Genomic DNA, 19,303 nt, shown 5'->3' with positions numbered 1-19,303 from the left:
TAGTATGGCTCAAGAGAGGAGGTGTAAATAAACTCTTCACTATCCTGAAATTTAGCTACTTTGGAGTCATAATTACATTGCTCTTCTTTTGTCAATATGTCAGATGCAACATACATCTTGTATTTGATGTCCACATAGTATATGATGCAGGCTCGAGACAAGTCTTGTTCCCCTTTTTGTCAAAACTCCCTATAACCCTGCACCCCTTTTGTACTCCAGGGATGTTACAAATGTTCTAAACTAAAAGTGAGAGTATACAAAAACTTTATACAGTCTCTTTAACACAGAAGGTCTTATCATGATGAATGTGTGCTTGTAAAAACCAAAGGTTTGGTTAGTTTTAGCCATATGGGTCTTTTTGTTGGTATGAAACTTATTATTATTTATAATATAATATAAATGTAAATTATATAATATAATAATATAATATAAAATTATAATAAATAATAAAATTATATGTTTTTGTGTTTGTGCTGTTGCATTGGTGATTTCTCTTTTCATGATATATATATATATATATATATATATATATATATATATATATATATACGCAGCAGTCTAGACGCAGCAATGGAGAAGCCAAATCCTTGCTATTATTCTTGGAATATATATGTTACATATTATATGTTAGCCTAATATATATATATATATATATATATATATATATATATATATATATATATATATATATATATATATATATATATATATATATCCATTTGACCCATAAGGCCCATGACCCCGTCATTTGGGGGGGGGGAATAGGCTGGAAGTACTCCCAATAATTTAGAGGAAAAAATATTTTATAGCCCATGCCCCCTGACTATCCAGATATGAACCCTTCTTGCCCCCCCCCCCTAATACTATGACCCCAATGCAGAAATTGGATATTTGAATGCAGGAATAAGAACTGGTACTCATCTAGCCTTAATTTTGTGAAACTGCGGAATCAAAGCACATTTCCCTTAGTGATTCAGTGAATATTTTAGTTTTTTATTTGAATGCCCAATAGTTTTGCATACCAACCCCTTTTTAAGGGGGGGATCCAAATAAGATAATATAAAATAAACTATCTCGCTTGTCGAGAACGGGAAAATACTAAAGCAGATCTGAAGAAGACGAGTCAATATTATATTCGTGAATCAATTAAAAAAAAATTGACCTCGACGTGATTTGAACACGCAACCTTCTGATCTGGAGTCAGACGCGCTACCGTTGCGCCACGAAGTCTTGTCAGAAAAGAATAAAAAAATAGTATATGCTAAACATTGTTTTATATGCTAAACACTGTTATCACGTGTACAATGGTTAAATTTGCAGTTGAATACACAATTTAGCTTGGATGAAAGTGAAAACATCACTTTGTGTCTTTTATGCTAATTCATAATTCAATAATTGCTTCTTGGGTAAATTATAGGTAAATATATGACTGTCCATTTTATTGACTTACCAATAAAGTGAACATTCCACTCAATACCTTTTTTATGCTCTTTACGAAGAAAATAATCGCTTCTATCGCAAAATTCATATTTTAGCACTTTTTGAGCTCTTAAAAATGACGAATTTTCAATTAAAGTATGATTTATCGGTCGTTTTCCGACAAAATAATTCTACATTTTCTCAGTGCCAAAATTATTTATAATAAGGTTAGGTCAAAAAGTGCTTAAATTTGAATTTGCGATAGAAGCGATTATTATATTCGTAAAGAGCATAAAAAAAGGCATCGAGTGGTATGTTCACTTTATTGGTAAGTCAATAATATGGACAGTCATATATTTACCAAATTATATTTTGGACCCTTAAATGGGTAAAAGAGTTTAAAACAGCCTATAGCAACCGAAAGTTTAAAAATGTGTCTTAAAAAATGATTATTGAGAAAAAAATTTCATTCTTAGCTTATTCAGCTAATATAAATAGATATATTTGCTTCCCGTGGTCTCTCATTACCATTCCCATGGTTTTTTCGTATCTTTGATTTGAGTTTGAGATTTAAATTGAGAATCAATTCTCAGAGCATTCCCGTGGTCTCTCATTGCCTTTCCTGGGCTCCTATAAATATATAAATATTTTGCTAATGGTAATGTAATTTTCATTAGTCTACATCCGTGGTTCCCAACGTAGGCAATGGCAGTATTTTGATGGACCATGTGTGGGACGTCCACACTTCGGCTGCGGCTGACTATATTCTAGCTAGATAGTAAATGTTATTATGAAAACAAATTTGCAGAAATTTTAAAAGTAACGTCATTAAACTCCTTAAAAGTAACGCCAGTGTTGCTGTGACATCATTTTTGGGGGGTTCAGGGGTTCATGTTCGAAAATTCCTGTAAATCTGTTTTCAAAATAGTATTTTAACATAACGACTAGTGATAATAAAAATTATCATTCCTTAATCAGCCACAAATGGCAAATTTGTCTCACTAGACAGTTTTTTTTTAGAAACTTGTTTCAAACTTTTAGTTTATTTTACCTTTAGGGGTCCCATTAAGGGTTCAAAATGTAAATTCCCCAAGAAGCAATTATTGAATTATGTAAGAGTATAAAAAGGACGGTACTTGTCCATTATTCAGAACACACTCAAAGATTTGACCTGCAAGATCTGACAGAATCGGTTTAGCTATCTGTATTCGGAGACAATTAGCTTTGGCTCGGTGGAAAACTACGTTGTAAGTATATTGTAATTAAATATTTAATACATAGAGTTGGTGTTTTGGTTAGATCGGCTGTCCTCCGACAAAACCTAGTATCTACACAAAAAAAAATCAAATTTGAGTTAGGAGTGGAACCCACCTAATCAGACCACGAGTAATTCAATGGTGAACTCGGAATATTTATCCAAGGTTTAGTTTCATAGATCTCACCTAGTGGAATTTCACCTAGATCAGACACAAGGTCTGAGCTTTATTTTCGGGCTTTACCTAGTATATACATACTATAAATTTGCTTTTTCTCCAAAACACCTATTTGCACTAGATCTGAATGGAGAGAGGAAAATTACTGGTAGCTCTCGCTAGAAAGAGAGCAAAAGAACAGGATGAGCTGGAAGATAAAAGGTGAGACTTTTTTTTAAGGTCATGGCTACTATCATATGAGTCAGTAGGTACAGCTTTGGCACTGGCTGGGTATACTGGGTTGTTTTTGTAAACAGTAGACACACAAATAGAAATAAACCAGTAGGCGGAAGATTGGCTGTCAAATCATTTTTTAATTGTGCTGTTTCCCAAAAAAAGAAACAAAAACTCTGACAGTAGGAGTTTCAGGAACTTCTGCAATATTAGCGCCTTCCATATTACCACCTTCCATTTTTTTTATTTTCTTTGTTTGTACTAATTGATTTCAACAGGATTAGTGCTTGAATCATATCTAAGCTTACTTTATAGGAATTGCGACCTTCAAGATACTATTTTCTTGCGTTCTGTTCTACCTGTACGATGACTGGTGTAAATCCAATAAATACCAAGGAAGCAAAGTTGAAAGAGGATTTAAAAAAAGGAGAGTTAGATAATGTTTCATCTATTAAAATTTATTTGTATATTAGAGAAAGAAAAAAAAGGACCAAGAACTTCAAGCTGAGTGTACAGCCTTATCACATGTGATGGAAGAAGTAGAAGACACACTGGAATTTCACGAAACGGAATTCTCTCAAGTACAGCTGGAAACTTGTATTAGCGATAGCACAGAAAACTTCCATTTGATGCAGCCCCTTGTTCTGGACGAGATAGATGTGGAGATATTTAACGAGATAACTCCAGCTATGGTAATAACAAACCAAGATACAGAACCAGCTGACTTGCCAACCACACTTGCTGAAATGCCCGTAATTGAAGCTACAGAACGACAGGCTAGGAAGTCTTCCTAATGTTAGTGACAACAGTGAAGCAGCAAGTGTTACACCGATGGTCCCTAGCCTTGGGTCCCATCCTGGACGAAAAAGAGCCAAAAGCGGAGAAGAATAGGTGACGCGAGACAAGCGGAAACATCCGTTTATTGATTCAACCCCCTGTGGACAGTTTTGTAGGAAGCACTGCAAAGAGCTTACCATAGGAAATCGTTTTACCATATGGAATAGCTTTTGGGAAGAGCAGTATGAGTCGAGGCTTAAGTGGCTTGCAAGTTGTGTAAGGTTGGCCCCCGTCAACCGCCAAACAGTTGAATTCACCGAACAGAAATTCAAGAAAAATGAATCGAGGCTGTATTTTCTTCCAAAGGTTGTGGAACATCTCACAACAAAAATCCCAGTGTGCAAAAAAACATTTATGATCACTCTTGGCTTGAAAACTGATGGACTTATCACTGAATTGTGCAAAAAGATAAAAAGCGGCATTGTTTGTCAGAATGTTTGTGAAAACCGTGGAGAAAGAGCGCCTCAGCACAAGATTTCGGTGGAAATCAGAGAAAAAGTCACTTCACATATCAACAGTTTTAAGCCCTGTACCCCCCACTACCGGAGAAAAACTGCTCCGGATGTGAAGTACTTGCCTTCTTCGCTGACAATCCAGTTTATGTTTGATGACTTTGTGAAAAAGAATCCAGACGTTGCTATCTCAGTCGAATAACCATAAACATATCCCTGAGAATGCCGCTGTCTGATGCCTGCCCCACATATGAGAGATATTCAGAGAGAAATAATGATGATGAAGTAAATGATGAAGAGCCTGGTAAGGAACTAGACAGCTCATGGAGAGACGAATGGCTACTGCACATAGACATGGCTAGGAAAGCTACTCACAAGTATCAGGAAGATGCAAGTGAAAACGACAGTCCTGATAAAAGAGTGTATGCAGTTGACCTTCAAAAGGTGATCTTGCATCCCGAGTTCCCGGGATTAAAACTCAATTTTCTTGAGTCGTTTGATAGTCTTTAACGAGACATTTGCAATGGTACACCCGAAAGATCCAGGATCTTTTGGGTCAGAAAACTCATTTTGTGTGCTATGGTATGAAGCGTTGCGAGGTAGAGGAGCGGAGAGCATTGTGGACTCTCTCTTCTCAGTGATCAGTGCAACAAGTGAAAGAGACGTCAAGTCATTCATATTCTGGATGGACAATTGTACGGGCCAGAACAAGAACTGGGTTTTATACACAGCCCTTGTACAAATAGTGAACCAAGTTTTTGGGACGGAGCGTATTATTCTGAGATACCTCACAAAGGGACATACCCATAAATTAGCACACGGAATTCACGGGAACATCGACATGAAAATGAAAAAATGGGCAATACATGACTTTGGTGATCTTTTAACTTGTGTTAATAGATCCAGGAAAGGAATTAATATTATCACTATGGACAAACTCTTTCAGGAATTGGACTTCAAAGAAGAGAGCCTGCACAAAAAAGGTGAAGTTGCCTCACCTGAATGCTATTGTTGAAGCTGAATTCCGGAAAGGATCAAGAAATATGTGTTACCGCACCAGCTTTGACAGTGATGAAGTGCTGCTTTCAGACTTTCTGCAAAAGTCATTCAACTATACGGAAATTCCAGACCCTGACTCGACACCAAGGGGCATTTCTAAAGAAAAAAAGGAAGCCGTTGTGAAAAAGCTATGCCCCATTTTCAGATTTATGGCTGTTCAATCGTTCTTGAGTTCAAAGTGATTTGATAATGCTACTTAAGGCTAGAACTTTAAATACCGATTTTTTTTTTAAGACTCCAAATAGTGTAGATACCAGGTTTTGTCGGTGGAAATTCAAGTTGATCTCACCGGAAAAACACCGACAAAACCTAGTATCTACCTTCTCCCTTGTTTTAAAAAAGACTACGGCCTTGTAATTAGTATAGTTGAAATCAGTGAATTATTTGCTATTTTTCTATAACTATAAGGTTCTAAAAATCATACGAATGAAGAAGCAGCTTTAAAAAACAACGTTTTCGCGTTTTTCTCGGAACTTACTCAGATGTAGATACTAGATTTTGTCGGAGGACAGCCGAGATTAGGTTAGGTATTTAATATAATGCATTCGGCTTTACATAATTTTCTGCTGTAGTTCCCATAATTTCGTAAAAAAAAGTATTACATTTTTATCGTATTTTGATTAGAAACCGGTTTAGCTATCTGTATTCGGAGACAATTAGATTTGGCTCAGTGGAAAAACTACGTTGTAAGTATATTGTAATTGAATATTTAATATATAGAGTTGGTATTTTGGTTAGATTAGGTTAGGTATTTAATATAATGCATTCGGCTTTACATAATTTTCTGCTGTAGTTCCCATAATTTTGTAAAATAAGTACTACATTTTTATCGTATTTTGGTATACCCGGGTTGCAGCGGTAGCTAGCAGCCTAGCAAGAGACGATCACGTCCAATACTAAGAAATATAATAACCCATAACTCCTAGAAATAGAGTCAGATCATAACAAAATACTATTAGAACCGCATTGTCCGAAACCCATATATAGGGAACTTACCATCTCTTGGCTTGAACAACAAGGGAAATGTATTGGCTTGAAAATCAAGAAAAGTGGCTGCAACTACAATATTCTGCATATACGGCATCTTTTTTTCTGAGATAGTGGGCACTGGAACATCATAGAGAGCTGTTTAATGGCTCATTTTGAAGGAAATGGATAGGGTTAAAAACCTTTTGTAATTAAGAAAAATTATTTCTAAAATATAATCAATTTTTTGCGAAAAACTGCATTTTTCTATAATACTGTTGTAGCTTATGTTATTATAACATCAGGAATGTTTCCCCTCTACTTGCTTTTGTAGTTAAAATAAAAAAAAAAAAAAAACTTTAAAACGAAATCAATATTTTTACAAAGAACTGCATTTTCATGTACAAGATAATGAATGTCGTCATAGTTTTATTAGAATTATGACGTAAATAAAAAAAATGCTTTATTATTTACTACTACTACTACTAATAACTCATCACAGCATCAAGCCGCCTGAGGTCAAATAGCTACGCACGCTCCTCCTCCATCCCAATCTATTCAAAGTTTCTCACTGCTCCCGCCGTCTTTGCTAATAATACTACCAAGGTAAGTAAAGCTGCCGACCTGATCAGTCTTTTTCTTACCCAACGATACCTTTTCATCTTCACTTATTCATAGCCGTAGTGACTTAGTATTCTTAACATTAATTTTCAAACCTATTCTAGCAACCTGAACTCACCAAACCTCTAAAAGCTCATTCATTGTGCTCACACTTTTATCTAGGATGTTTAAATCATCAGCATAATCTAAGTCCAGGAGAGATGCTCCTCCACATTTGATTCCGTGGTCTCTCATTGCCTTTCCTGGGCTCCTTAAAACAAAGTCCATCAAAACGATCCATATAAGGGGAGTTAGAACACAACCCTGTATAACTCCTTATTTAATACAAAACCAGCTGCCCCATCTGTAAAACTGAGGACCTAAGGTGTTTGACAGCTAAGTCACTTCTCAATTATTAACCTAGGAGTGAAAATTTGGTCGACCCACACTCTACCTTTTCTAAAACCGCTCTGTTCTTGTCTTAAAATTATGTCTACAGTATCTCTCAGTCTAAAAAGTATCAAATTACTTAGTAATTTGCAACCTACAGAGACCAGACTAATGCCCTGATAATTACAACACTCACTCTTATCACCTTTCTTATATTCATAATCTTCCGTAACTTATTTCTAACCTAAGGGCCACCATATTTAAAAAACTCATTTACCACACTATCAGCACGTGGAGCCTTATTATTTTTTAATCCTTTTAGTACTGTCACTAATTCTTCTTCACAAAACAACTCTTCCTTCATATTCAAGGTGTCACAAACTTTTTCGCTTATTATTTCATTAGTATTAACCTAACTTCACTTCTTGGGTGTGTTCTGAATAATGGACAAGGGCCAAAAAGGTATCAAGTGATATATGCACTTTCATCTTAGCTAGATTATGGTTCAACTACATATTTACCCTCCAATGTACATACGGTCTATTAATTGCTCCCTTAAAATGTTCCACTATTCACATGCTGTCCCTTTTGTTCTCCATTTTTAAAATATTTTATTTATGTAACTCATTTCTTGAGGTCACTTACCGTTCAATTTATTGTATTAGCAGGTGTAATTTATGCGTCAATTAGCCCATATGGTTTCTTGTAGCAGTCCTTCTAACCCTTGACTTATTAACTTCTCCTGAAACAAAGTACAAATAAATTGAAAGAGTGGAACGTTGCGGTAGAGGTGACGAAAAAATTATCAACGTCATCCTACCTTTGTCGTTTCTTGGTATTTTTCAGTGTAATACTATGGCTAAGACACTATGGATAAGATTTAGGGGTTTTGGGCTAACCCTATTGATTGTGTTATTGTGAACCGAAGACTAGCAGGGTTGTTACAACATATTAGGGTATATAAGAGTCTTTTTATTAATGTTAAAAGTAAAGATGGCCATCTAGTAGTGTCTAATTTTTAACTAAAGCTAAAAATTGCACAAGGGTAACTACTACTTTTCGGGAGGTTATGACGTTGTAAGACTCCAAGATGAGAATTTGAGCGAAAATTTCAGGAACAGCTGAATACTAAACTATAGAGTTAAAATTTGATAACGTAGAAGATGGATAGAATCACTTTAGGGAAAATAGTTTGTGAAGTCGCTGATGGTGTCCTAGGGAAGAAATATAGAAACGCAGCTAGGAATATTAGTGAAAATGACTTATGATTGATAGAGAGGAGAAGGCGCCTATACAAGAATTATTTGAGTGATAGATCATCTGAAAATAAGAGGAATGCAAAAAAAGTGGAGAAAGCAATAAAATTTGAATTAAGGAGGTGTAAATTGGAGGCCATGGATAAAATTACCGAAGATCTGGAAGATGATGATGGCAATCTGGGAGATTGTCGTCAGTAGAAATACTAAAGTATTAAAATTAAAACTAATATATTTAAAAAGAATTATATCAGAATTATCCATTCAGATTTTTATATAAATTGTTAGTTTTAATTTTAATGCTTTAATACATCTGCTGATGACAATCGCTGTACATGTGATTGAAATATCCAGACTTGTATCTATTTTCACTATCTACTAAATGGACTTATCCCCATTTGAAGGTTTATTTGTTCATCTTCTTCAATATGACTCCAATAGATAAATAAAACAGACATCAACTCTGGCCTCTTGTTGTTTGCATATATACCAGGAAAGAAGGATATCCAGTGAAAATATCATAATATTTTCGCGTAAGTTGCATCTGAGGGGTTGTCGTAAAATCGCTTGTTTCAGAGGCGACGCATACCTTAAGTTTGCTGAAACGCAACAAAAAAGCTTAGTTTTTTTTATAGTGCATTGTGTCTCCTTTCTGCAAATGCGAAAAAAAATATTGGAATTTAGGGCTTTTAATAAAATAACTATTTTTGGTGATTGTTGAACAGTGTTGCCCGTCGGTCAGTTCTTAAAGTGCTGCAATGGCCCAAACTGCGTGCTACACAGTGATTTTTGGTGCTGTAGTCAAAACATTGACTGTAATAGTGTTAAAATAGCACTTTTGTGCCAAACGTGGCAACCCTGTTGGTGAGTTCAATATTATATTATATTATTGGTATTATATTATTGATATTATATTAGTTATATTAGTTTATTAGATATTATATATAGTTTATTAGATTATATATATAGTTTATTAGATATTATATATTATATTAGTAATATTATATTATATTAGTTGGTATTATATTATTGAATTCTGAATTCAATAATATAATGGCGAAATTCTTCGTTATTACAATCCGAAATTTTTTATTTATTTGATTTTCAGAACCACTTCTATTTTAACTACTTTTCAACGCCATATAATGCTTATATTAATTTTTCTTTCAGTTTTTAGGTGAATCTAATTCTGAAAATTTTTAATTAAAAATAAATAAAGGAAAAGTGATTATAGATAATAAAATAAAACAATAACATGAATAATAGATAAGTAATAAAATAAAGTATAACATAAAAAAAAAATAATATAATACAAATGAGTTAATGCTGATAAAAATTACAAAGAAAAATATGAGATATTGTTCTTTTTTTTATTCTTTTAGGTCAATCTATATTATATCACGGTTTTGGTAAATCTTATATTAATTTTCTTTTCAGTTTTTAGGTGAATCTTATAATATTTAAATATAAATAAATAAAAAGTAATTATAGATAATAAAGTAAAACAATAAAATGAATAATGGATAAATAATAAAATAAAACATGAAACAATTTATATTGTATTACTTTTTTGTTGAATCTTATATTAATTTTTCTTTCAGTTTTTACGTGGATCTGATTCTTGAAAATTTTTAATAAGTAAATGAAAGTAATTAGCCTATATATGATAAAATAAACGGTAAAATGAATAATAGATAAGTAATAAAATAAAAAATAATACACAAAAATGAAACAATATAAACGAGTTAAAGTTGATGAAAATTAGTAAAAAAAAAAATGTTTCTCTTTTATTCTTTTAGATCAATTTATATTATATTCATTTTTGATGAACCTTATATTAATTTTTCTTTCGGTTTTTACGTGAATCTAATGCGTGAAATTTTTAATAAATAAACAAAAAGTAATAATAGATGGTAAAATAAAACAGTAAAATGAATTACAGATAAATAATAAAATAAAACATAATACAAAAAAAAGAAACAATATAAACAAGTTAAGGTTGATAAAAATTAGTTATAAAAATAAAAAAGTTTTCTTTTTTATCCTTTTAGATAAATTTATGTTATATTAATTTTTCGGTGAACCTTGTATAATTTTTCTTTCAGTTTTTAGGTGAGTCTAATTTTTAAAAATGTTAAATAAATAAATAATAAGTAATTGTAAATAATAAACTAAAACATACTATAAAAAAATTACAGAAATCAGTTAGGGTTGGTAAAAATTAGTAAGAAAAATAAAAATGTATCTCTTTTTTATTCTTTTAGACCAATTTATATTATGTTAATTTTTCGACGAATTTTATGTTAATATTTCTTTCACTTTTTAGGTGAATCTAATTCTTGAAACTCTTTAATAAATAAATAAAAAGTTGTTATATATAATAAAATAAAACAATAAAATGAATAATAGATAAATAATAAAATAAAACTAAATACAACAAATAAAACGGGTTAAAGTTAATAAAAATTAAAAAAATTTTTTTATTAATTCTGAATTTTTTTTGTATTTTTAAATTTCAATTTTTTAATGAAAAAGGGAAAAAATTAATTTAAGAAGGAGAAAACTAAATATATAACAAACAAAAATGAAGCTAGCGCTCCTAGATCATCACTCATCTAATTTCAAGACCACATTATCAATAGAATCAATGGTAATGTGCAGGTATTTTCATTATCTATCAACCATAATGAGCTTCCTTTATCAGCTTTATGGGGTGATTGATCCATAGTGGTGATGGATAATAATTATTAGCTTAGCTGAACTCACATGTGAATGGAGTTCACAGATTTTCCTTTAATTTCACTAGAAATATGGAACTTTATTGGAGTGTCTGTTCGGTCAATCAGTTAACAGCTATTGATTTTTTTTTCATTCATTCTTTTATATTTATTCTTTATAACTTGTTTTTTATCAAATTCTTAATTTTAAATCATTATTTCAGACAACTATCAAGCGCTCTCTCTCCGAGTCCGGCTGTCCTGCGCATATAGTTGATGATCTTATGGAAAATTCCCATGAGCGACGATGGCCTCCAGGCCTCTGTTCACTAGAAACTCGGCAAACGAATCGACGCCAGTATGAAAACTACATCTGCCGTCGTGTACCAGGGAAGCAGGCCGTCATTGTGATGGCCTGTGATAATCCTCATATGGACCAAAATACTTTCGTGCTTCAGCCGGGATTAGTGATGATTTTTGCTCATGGTGTTGAACAGGAGCAGTTTCCAGTTGTGAATGTCCCCGTCCCCGAACCGAGAAATACTACCGCTTAACTATTTTTGTTTATACATATGTTAAGCTTTTCTCATTATCTTTGCCGTCCAAGATTTTTCGAGAGGGGCCTGAGATTTTAGTCTTTCCCCTGTTGCAGGGATAATCAAATGAGTGTGATTTTTACTTTCCGGCTAAAATTTTTCTGTTTTAAGGGGAGTCATCACCTCCGAAGCATCCATATAAACTACTACTAACACTTCACTGCTCCACGAAGCTGCCTGAGGCAAAAAGAGCTACGCGCGCTTGTTTTCCAACCAAATCTATTCAAGGCCTCTCTCTTTACACCCTCCCAAGAAGTTGTTATTTCCCTTAAATCTCTCTTTACGACACGCTCCTACCCCATTCGGAGGCGAACTACTTTCGTGGAGGATCCATATAGCACGCTTAGTTTAAACATATCACCAAACAAAGGGATTTAAGAAAAGTAAATCTCCGTCTGAAATGATATTAAGAACTTCCTCTTGCAACATTATGGTGCTAAATGTACTTCTTGAGGGTTCGTGTACCCCCTCTCATTATTTTTAAACACGGACAATATCCGGTTGTGAATATCCCTGAACCATGGAATACTTCCTGTTTATTATTGTGTGTCTGTTAACTTTTTTTTATATTAATTCCGTTTTTTTTTAATTTCGATTTTTTAATCAAAGAAGGGAAAAAATTAATTTAAGAAGGAGCAAAAAAACTGGAGGGTAACTTGGCCCCCTCCCACGCTTGTTTTCTTCCCAAAGTCACCCGATGAAAATTTGAAAATAACCATTTTGTTCAGCACTTTTTGAAAAATTTAAGAACTATGTTTTTGAGGATGACACAATCCCTCACAGTCCCCCAGAGGATGGGCTGCAAGCTATAAACTTTGCGCATTGTTTACATATAGTGTTGGTTATTGAGAAGCATACAGACGTTTTCAGGGGGCATTTTTTTCTGGTGGAGGGTTGGAGGTTACGTGGGAGGATCTTTCTATGGGGGAAGGAAATTTACTATGAAGGGGGTGCCAGATTTACCAGCATTATTTAAGACACGATCAGAAATTTAATTTTAAAAACAAGTTTCTTCAACTGGAAGTAAGGAGCAACATTAAAACTTAAAACAAGACGTATATGAGGGGATTCGTCCCCAAGTCAATACCTCACTCTTTGCACTAAAGTTTTTTTTAGTGCTTTCAAAAAAGCTATTCTAATTAATTGGCCTTTGTGATTTAGGGGTCACTCTTAAAGAGCTGGAACAAAATCCAATTCCTTTTTTTCCCATTTTTTGCGTTACTTCCAGATATGAAAAAACTTTTGTCCCCTTCATCACAGAAAAAATGAATAAAATATCCCACTAGTTTCTCCCTTTTTCTCTCTCCGTCCCTCTTTTTTATTGGCCCAGGTTGTTGCACTTATTTGGTTGCCCCCCCCCCCTCTTCTGTTTTTTTAGCTTCCCTATTAATTTTTATAGATTTTTTGTTTCGTTCTCTTTTTTTTGTTTATTTACTTATTTTCGTCCCCCTTTTTTTGACAAGTTTTTATCTTTTTAACTTGATATCTTTTCTTTAACGCTGAAACACTAAAACCATAGGAGTAAGTCTCAGTCCCGATTACAGTCAGTCAGTCCCACCAAGCCTAGTTGTATATGAATCTTAGTTTCCTTCCTTTTAATTCCTTTTTGATGTACATTTTCTTTCCTTTTGTTGTTTATTTTGTTTTTATTAGTTATCTAACTAGCCCATGTTTAAGAAAGATATATTTTTATTAATATACTATGTCAGTCAGTCCCAACAACCCTAGTTCTATCTGAAACTTAGTTTCCTTTCCTTTATTTCCTTTTTCATATAGCTTTCCTTAACTTTATTTTGTTTTCTTTTATTAGTCTTTTCCTTTTCATTAGTTTCCTGACCAGCCCATATTTAAGAAAGATATATTTTTACCAAAATACTATGTCAGTCAGTCCCAACAACCCTAGTTCTATCTGAAACTTAGTTTCCTTTCCTTTATTTCCTTTTTCATATAGCTTTCCTTAACTTTATTTTGTTTTCTTTTATTAGTCTTTTCCTTTTTATTAGTTTCCTGACCAGCCCATATTTAAGAAAGATATATTTTTACCAAAATACTATGTCATTCAGTCAGTCTCAACTACCCTAGTTCTATCTGAAACTTAGTTTCCTTTCCTTTATTTCCTTTTTCATATAACTTTCCTTAACTTTATTTGGGTTCTTTTTATTAGTCTTTTCCTTTTTATTAGTTTCCTAACTAGCCCATGTTTGAGTAAGATTTTTTTTTTTTTACCAAAATACTATGTCAGTCAGTCAATCCCAACGACCCTGGTTCTATTGGAAACTCAGTTTCCTTTCCTTTATTTCTTTTATCATATAGCTTTCCTTGACTTTATTTTCTTTCGTTTTTATTAGTTTCCTAACTACCGTAGTTCTATCTAAAACTTAGTTTCCTTTCCTTTATTTCCTTTTTTATAGCTTTCCTCAACTTTATTTCCTTTCCTTTTATTAGTCCTTTCCTTTTTATTAGTTTCCTAACTAGCCCATGTTTGATAAAGATATATATTTTTTTTTACCAAACTACAGTATTAGTCAGTCAGTCCCAAGTAGCCTAGGTTGTCTAAAACATAAATTAAGTTCCAGCTTTAATAAAAAGCTAGTATACAAAGTAATAGTAAAAGTAACAGTACGGTTAAATCGAGGAAAATAGAAAAAATGAGGTATTTTTAACCTACGAACGGGTGATCGGATCCTAATGAAATTTGACATTTAGAAGAATATCGTGTCTCAGAGCTTTTATTTTAAATTCCGACCGGATCTGGCGACCTTGGGGGGAGTTGGAGGGGGGAACCTAGAATTTTGGAAAACGCTTAGAGTGGAGGGATCGGGATGAAACTTGGTGAGCAAAATAAGCAGAAGTCTTAGATACGTGATTGATATAACCGGACGGATCCGCTCTATTTAAAGGGGGGGGGGGTTAATTTTGAAAAAAAAATGAGGTATAAATAGATAAATAAGGAATTTTAAGTTTGGTTCCAAGTGAGAGCAGATTAACTGCTGGAATGATCAAGAATTAACTTTATTCTAAGTTTTTGTGAATACTATTAGCCAGAGTCTTTAGTATATTAACTTTTGAACAATCATCATAAATTTGTAAAATTGGAGGTCAATGAGCATTAACATTTATATTTCTTGTATATTTTTGCTAAAATTTCTCAAATTTTATTAAACATGATAATGCATATTAAAGCACTAGTTATTAAAATCGCAGTTAATCAGTAAATAAAAATTAAAGAAGTAAATAAAATTCGTATTTAATCCGTATTAAATTTGAAGTAAATACGCATTAAATAAGCCGGCTGATATATTGTTTTAATATTGTGACCTGTCGCTGAAGGCCGTGATTAAGTGAACTTGAAAACATCGAGGTTCAAAATTGAAGTTAGGGCAGCCTTCTGTCTCTCAATTCTCTAGAGACCTTAGATTGTCAAAAACCTTCAAATAGCACTTATTCATTGGTGGAAACAGCAGGTTAATTATACCAGTTTGTCAATATGGTCTCTAGGGGTGTTATCGGCGATCTGAAACGATTCTTTCTGGCAAAAAAACTTGTAAAAATTTCAGGTAGCTGAAAATATTCTATGGGACTGTTCGAAAACAGGAAAACACATCGAAAAATGATTGCAATCATCTTACAGGTTATTGTCTTCTGCTCATGACAGTACCAATTTTGTTCTAAAAGTAATATCCTTCATAGAGTACACTTGTGAAAAAGAGCTAGACATTTTCTAAGATTTTTAAGCAATTAGAGGAAATAGAGCAAAATCCTAGCAAACATTTTTTAGTATCTTCAAGAAGCTACAGCCTGATATTAAAAGCCTTATCTTTCGCCAATGAATACTTGAGTACTTTTTAAATATAAATTTTCAATTTTAACATGGGATTTTCGAGTTCCATCAGTTCCCTTAATCACGGCCTTAAATCAGTGTTGTCGGATTTGCTGTTTATATTCAATAGGAGTTGAAGCATAAATTAAATTGTCATTTCTTGGTTTTGATCAGCCATAACTAATTAAAATGATGATATTTGTAAGCTATTGTTATTTATGGGAAAATTGATAATTACGTGCCAGTTTTTTTTTAAATGAATCAGTTTTTCTATGACTATAGACTTCTATATTTGTTTACGATAGACATAAAAATGAAAGGAGAATTTCTACCTTCTGTGCCTATCCACTGCTGAATAGGGGCGAAGATACAGTTTTGAGTTAAGGAGGGGAATATAAAGAAAAAATAATCCAGTCTGCCAACGAATGCGTACACGTAAGCTAAATTAAGACGGCGAAAATTGGAACTTTGCCGGGGGATTCGCCCCCCCCCCGTTTTAGCTGCACCTATGGACTGCTGAGATACCACCTGCACCAATACAGCATTTGCGCATCTAGAAGTGCAAAAATTTATTTATTGTTAAACTTCAAAAATGTTTGTAGGGTAAAAAAAATAATAAATTAAATGTTTGCTGTTGATGTTTTGTTATCTTTGGTTGGATTGAAACAATTTAAATTCTTCAGTTTTAGTTTGCGAATCTTATTTATAAATCTATCAGGGGCACTAAATTGAGGGAGGTAGATTCCCTGCCTCCTTCTTTTTAGATTTTGAAAAATTACTTTTTTTATACGTTCATAAAGACAAAATAGCCCCCTACCTTCCAGATCTTGAGAAATACATTTTTCGGTATGTTTATTAAAAATAAACGTAAAAAAAAGTTGGATCCAATTTTTTCAAATCAAGTGAAAATGACGGTGAAAAGTGAAAATTGAGCTATATAGTACCATAAAGGTAAAGATATGATAAGATAACTGACCCATTGCAGTAGATGATTGAATTATGCAGGCTTATATTAGTTTTGACAAGATTTTTGAAGAAACTAAATTTTCAGCTGGGGGGAATCTGGTGTATGAGAGGGAAGTTGCCCCCTCCTCCTAATCCATAGCAAATTAAGTCCTTGTTTTGGGTTGATTCTAAATATTTAGAGCCCATGCGTACTTGCCTCGGGCTAAATAAGACTTGAAGGTTTTGTTTTCCTATTTTGAAAGTGCAATTCTTGCGTTATATTTCTTATTCCTTTTACTGATATGTTTATTGCAAACTGTTGAATCATCCAAATTTACTTTTTATGGAGTTTCGTCATGTAAGTAGATATTTTCTGGGGTAATGCAATGGGGTGGTCCACTCTGATTGATTTTTTGGGGGAATTTTTACCCTTTTTATTATGGGTAATTTCTGAGCTTCGTTACTCTAACTGTCCATCCTGTTCATTGGGCTATATATTTTTAGATAATTTCGCCAACCACATTGGTCTGCCACACCAAAGATTTTTTTGGAATTAAGAAAAAAATTTAGAAATTTTTGGGGAAATTGTTCATATAATCCGCCTCTTTTTTTGTTCTTTTTTCACCAGCCCCCCATACCCCCTCACCCCTCCCACACCAGAGTAAATGAATAAGAACATGCGATTATGAAACTATAAACAAACTGGTCTATGAGAGTTGGAACTGAACTCTGTACTATTTGTGGTAGGTTATTCAAATATGCTCTAGAATAGTTCTATAGACTCGTGAGTTCTGGTCCTTCGCCTTGTTCTTACACCACTAGTTTTAAAGACTCTGTCTACTTATAAAATAGAATACTATTTTATGAATAAAATTTCGTTATTATGAATAACAATATGTTGTGTTAAAGTTATTTTGGAAATGTTTATTCTATGAAAAATGTAAAAAAAAAAAAGTTATAAATTGGGAGTGAGGTATTAAACAGAAAATCTGTAATTTATTGCACAGTTTTCTGTCTTTTTGCTCTCCGTGAGATTTAAAGATAATTATTGGCGGATGTTTTACATCTCTTCGTCTGTGGTTGTGTAATAAATTATTCGTGGCAAGTGTTGCCGAATGTGGCACAAATGTTTGTTAAGTTGTGTGCTAAATTCTTAAAATCAACTTTGTTTCTGAACCAAATTTTGACTTTTTGTTTGAGAATTCAAGCTTTTTAGGTTGTGCTATTGTATATCAGACATTTGAAAACGCTATTTGTAATCATTACCTTTGAGCATGGCAAATGCTTACCCTATATTAAAGCAATCTCTAAAACTATATACATTTTATGATACAACCACAGCAAAATACGAAATTCTGGCATACCAGAAAAGTATTTAAACTGCATGAGAGTTTCTGTTTTATAAGGCTATGTCAGTTTATTCTATAATTATTGTTCAGTAAGAACAATTTAGTTCAATTCACTAAAAATCCAATACAGCAATGACTAGATTTCGAACTTACTGCAATCGGACTATCCAAGGATTTACTTGGGGTGACAGTGAAAAAAAAGGAAGTTAAAATAAAACGGTTTGATCAGGTCACAATGTTTTTCCGAGAGGAATGCCTCCGTTCTGTCCATGCGTATGTATGCAAGCTAACACACCTGCTGAAATAAATTACGTTTTTTCTTTTATCAATTTTTTTCTTTAGCGACAGAAAATGACTACAAAAATAAATATTTTAATTTCTTAGGCAAGAGAAAAGTACAAGTGTAAAAAGCATCGTGACCTGATATTTTGAACTAAAGTTGAAAAACAAGCAAACACTAAAAGTTGTAGTTTTCATCAATAAAAATATAAAATGGCGTGGCTTTAGGTTTTATCACACCTGCGTTTTCATGCTTCTACAAGAAATATTTCTAAGTTTTGAAGTTATCTTTTCAATTATTTGAGTTTTTTTCAATTGAAAATCTGCCATACTTTGTAAAATTAACTACGTAATTTTGCGTTTTCGTTTTATTGTGTGCTAATTTCTTATGTTATTTGTTTATTGTTAAAATTCTCCATGTTCTTAGTGATCTTGCTGGCTTTAAGTCAAGAATAAAATATTTGTATATTAATTAGTTTAATTTGGATTTTCTATTGTTAGGAATTCTGTCTTAAAGTAATGCTTTCAGTCGAAGAACTGATGTTATTTTATTTATGTTTGACAACAGTAGTAACATTCAGGTATATACGGGGGATGGGGGGATGAATTATGTCACAACCTTCAGTTTTTTAGGATTATCCCCTCTATTCTGGATGCATTATATAAAGACTGCACACGCGTATGTACTTTAGCAATAGAAATTCAGCTTTATCAAACAGCGAACTGTAGTAAGGAGCGACCCGGCTCAATAGTAAACGAAACTCTAAAAAACGGAATTTTGATGCTAAAATATACATCAAAAGAATCAAATTTTCATGCTGATTTTAAATATATAAGTTTAATCAAATTTAGTCTTTGTCATCAAGAGTTACGAGCCTGAAAAAATTTGCCTTATTTTAGAAAATAGGAGAAAACACCCCCTAAAAGTCACAGAATCTTAACGAAAATCACACCATCGCATTCGGCGTATCA

General features: G+C 32.9%; 1 protein-coding gene and 1 non-coding gene across 2 annotated transcripts in view; one reads left to right on the top strand and one right to left on the bottom strand.

Annotated features, from left to right (window-relative positions):
- LOC136027948 (E3 ubiquitin-protein ligase NRDP1-like) overlaps positions 1-18,803 on the top strand; it is a 55,592-nt gene extending 36,789 nt beyond the window's left edge. The window contains exon 5 of the mRNA XM_065705420.1: positions 11,567-18,803. Within this exon, the coding sequence (XP_065561492.1) occupies positions 11,567-11,896 (330 nt within the window). The 3' untranslated portion in view covers positions 11,897-18,803. The remainder of the gene's footprint in view (positions 1-11,566) is intronic.
- Trnaw-cca (transfer RNA tryptophan (anticodon CCA)) lies at positions 1,159-1,230 on the bottom strand. Its single transcript has one exon. It is a non-coding gene; the product is annotated as a tRNA-Trp (tRNA).
- Positions 18,804-19,303: the final 500 nt, after the last annotated feature.

This window comes from Artemia franciscana, chromosome 6, assembly GCF_032884065.1.
Source record: "Artemia franciscana chromosome 6, ASM3288406v1, whole genome shotgun sequence".
Taxonomy (NCBI): Eukaryota; Metazoa; Arthropoda; class Branchiopoda; order Anostraca; family Artemiidae; genus Artemia; species Artemia franciscana.
The sequence above is the reverse complement of the archived record's forward strand: the minus strand, read 5'-3'. Positions and strand labels throughout refer to the sequence as shown.